General features: G+C 38.5%; 1 protein-coding gene across 2 annotated transcripts in view; it reads left to right on the forward strand.

Moving 5' to 3' along the window:
- The window catches only part of KIAA1549 (KIAA1549 ortholog), a 93,628-nt gene that overhangs the window by 24,022 nt on the left and 66,338 nt on the right, over positions 1 to 3,268 (forward strand). For both annotated transcript variants that reach the window (XR_005789151.1, XM_040471834.1), the window contains exon 8: positions 1,866 to 2,043. Coding sequence is in view for 1 of the 2 variants with exons in the window: in XM_040471834.1 (XP_040327768.1) it covers positions 1,866 to 2,043 (178 nt within the window). In the remaining variant the exon portion in view is untranslated. The remainder of the gene's footprint in view (positions 1 to 1,865; positions 2,044 to 3,268) is intronic.

The raw sequence follows: 3,268 nt of genomic DNA on the forward strand, positions 1-3,268 counted from the left end.
TTCTCTTTCTTTCTTTCTTTCTTTTCTTTCTTTTCTTTCTTTTCTTTCTTTTCTTTCGTAGTACCCTTATTGGAGTTTGGTATCAGGGTATTACTGGTCTCATAAAATGAGTTTGGGAATGTTCCCTTCTCTTTATTGTTTTGGAAAATTTTGAGAAGGATTAGCATTAATAGTTCAAATGTTTGGTGGGATTTGTCAGTGAAACCATCTGGTCCTGGGCTTTTTTTGTTGGGAAGTTTTTGATTACTGATTCAATCTTCTCAGTCCTTATTGGTCTGTTCACATTTTCTGTTTCTTTGTGATTCAGTCTCAGTAGGTCATGTGTGTTTATCCATTGCTTCTAGGTTATCCAATTTGTTGGTGTATAATTTATGGTATTCTCTTATGATCCTTTGTATTTCTGTTATCTATTGCAGTGTCTCCTATTTTATTTATAACTTTCATTTAAGTCCTTTTGTTTGTTAGTCTCACTGAAGATTTGTCAATTTTATCTTTTTAGAGCCAACTCATAGTTTTGTTCACTTTTCCTATTCTCTATTTTATTTATTTCTGTTCTAAACTTTATTATTTTCTACTTTCTGCTAACTTTGGGCTTAGGTGTTGTCTTTTTCCTTCCTTCCTTCCAGTTCCTGGAGGTGTAAAGCTAATTTTTATTTGAGATCTTTCTTTTTTCTTGATGTATGCATTTATAGCTATAAACTTTCCTCTTAAACTGCTTTTCCTGTATCCCATAAGTTTGTGGTATGTTGTGTTTCTTTCATTTGTCTCAAGATACTTTTTAAATTTCCCTTTTGATTTCTTCTTTGGTCTATTGGTGTTTTCAGGAGTGTGCTGTTTAATTTCCCTGTATTTGTGAAATTTCCAGCTTTTCTCCTGTTATGGATTAGTTTCATACCATTGGGGTCAGAATAGATACTTGATATCATTTCTGTCTTCTTGAATTTGTTGAGACTTGTTTTGTGGCCCAACATATGGTATCCTAGAAAATGTTCCACGTGTGCTTGAGAAGAATGTGTATTCACTTCTATTGATACTGGATGGAATGCTCTGTAAATGTCTATTAGGTTCCTTTAGTCTATAGTGTTGCTCAAATCTGCTATTTCCTTATGATTCTCTGTCTGGATGATCTATCTATCACTGAGAGTGGGATGTTAAAGAATTTGTGAGATTTATCATCTTGAGAGCAGTGGTCCTCAAGTGAGGGTGATTTTGCTGCCCCCATCCCCTGCCATGTAGGGTACAGTTGGCAATGTCTGGTGACATTTTTGTCACCACTAGTGTGGGAGGGTATGGTTACTGGTACTGGCATCTAGTGAGTGGAGGACAGTGATGCTGCTGAATATCCTGCAATACTTGGGATAGCCCCCCACTGAACCAAAATGGCAGTAGAGAAGATTGAGAAACCTCGTACCAAAAAAAAGAGAGAATCCTGAGAAGATTCAAGATGAGATTGGATAGAACCAGTAATAGTGTCTGGGAACCAGGGGTGTACCTAACGGTTACGATTCACGTGGGGAGGACATTAGTGTTCTCCTATGATGTGCTGGAGCTGGTTGGTAGCAATTCTAGACTGGCTGGACTTGGCAGCCTTGCGTTCTCTGTATCCAACTTGCCCATGTGTCTCAGAGCAGACTCTGAGCAAGATGAAGCACATTTGTTATTCCGTACAGAGTAACTTTTCGTTTTAACCGTCCACCTTCCCATCAAGACAGCCTCGTGGGGATTGTGGGATCCAGAATGGTGTAACGAGCTCAGTATGAGGACTGGAATGAATCCTGAATACCACAGTCAAGATGGAGTGCCCTGAGAAAGGGTATCTGGAAACATGAGCTTTGAAAATGCTAATGGTTTCTGTTATCTTTCAGATGGTAAACGTGTCAAGGCTAGAGGGAGATGACAATCCCGTGCAGCTCATCTACTTTGTGGAGGATCAAGATGGAGAAAGACTCAGTGCAGTCAAGTCTTCAGATCTGATTAACAAGATAGATATCCAGAGAGCAGCCATTATCTTGGGTTACCGAATTCAAGGTGCTGTTGCCCAACGTAAGTACATGAGACATAGACCCTAAGTATTGTCAAGCTGTGCTGTGGTCAAAAGCCAGTCTGTTTTCTGACAACGAAATCTGAATTTAAAGCACTCTTATGTGCACAGAGTAGATTTCTGTCTTAAACCCTTATTACAGGACGCTCGAGTAAGATGTCAGTTGTGCAAATTCACTCGACAAGTCCTTCTTTGTTTATTTTGTTGATTTAGCCTTCACTGCTGTTTTTCTTACCTGGCATTTTGTATCCCAAGTGTTAGAGTGAGTTCTCATAGCTTAAGTTAACTGTAATATTTTTTCCCCTGCTCCTGTACTATTTTTCTTTTAAAAATTTTGTCTTCGGTAAAATAACTTGCTTTCTCTGTATTTATTCCAAACTCTTGTCTGTCGTATTTTGAACGTTGGTGGGGACAGTTAGTCACACAGGAAGCTGGGAGGTGCCCTCTGCATTTACTGGCTTCCTTCTGAGTTTTTTAACACAAAGAAGTCCTTGATCCGTTCCCTTTTCATTGCTATTTCTCTCCCTCCCCATCCTCACAGTACTTCACAATTTAGAAAGAGGTATTTTGATATTTCTGTATTATTGTTGGAAGATACTTGGCCCCCTGGCAGTGATTGCTCTCGGTGCCTTATTTTTCAGCTCCCAGATTTTGGGTATTTAAAATGAAGGAGAAGGAGGGGCGTGGAAGAGTGTATTTCTCTAAATGTTCCCTTATGAATCAGGCTGCTATTTTAATGTGGATGTTCTTGCATTATGAGCCAGAGAGCAATCCTTGTAGGGAGCTTGGTGATATTTTCTCCCAAGGGTAAGGGGATAAGTAAGTGCTGAGAAGTAATTGAGCATCAGAGACTCTTGAAAAGGTCTTTGTAGGGAACACAGAGGAGGCAAAGGCACTTTTGAAAAATGACAGCTTCACGGTTATCCTTGATAATGGAAGATTCTTTGTGAAATCTGTACTTGTCCCTGGAAACTAAGCAGGACGAGGACTCCCGGGCACATTTTGCCTGATTCATAGATGACAGTGGAGAGAGTTTAAGCAAATAGCTGTTGGTGGTTTGTGTTTGTGTATTTCAGATACGGTTGCATGTTAGTATGTTCTGTTTCAGAGCAGTGAGAAAAAAATAAACAAAGCTCTTAGTTTTCTTCATCTAGGACGTTTTGTATTTTATTTTATTTTATATTTTATTTTATTTTATTTTATTTTATTTTATTTTATTTTATTTTA

Source organism: Herpailurus yagouaroundi, unplaced genomic scaffold (genome assembly GCF_014898765.1).
Source record: "Herpailurus yagouaroundi ecotype Mexico unplaced genomic scaffold, PumYag 100, whole genome shotgun sequence".
Lineage (NCBI taxonomy): Eukaryota > Metazoa > Chordata > Mammalia > Carnivora > Felidae > Herpailurus > Herpailurus yagouaroundi.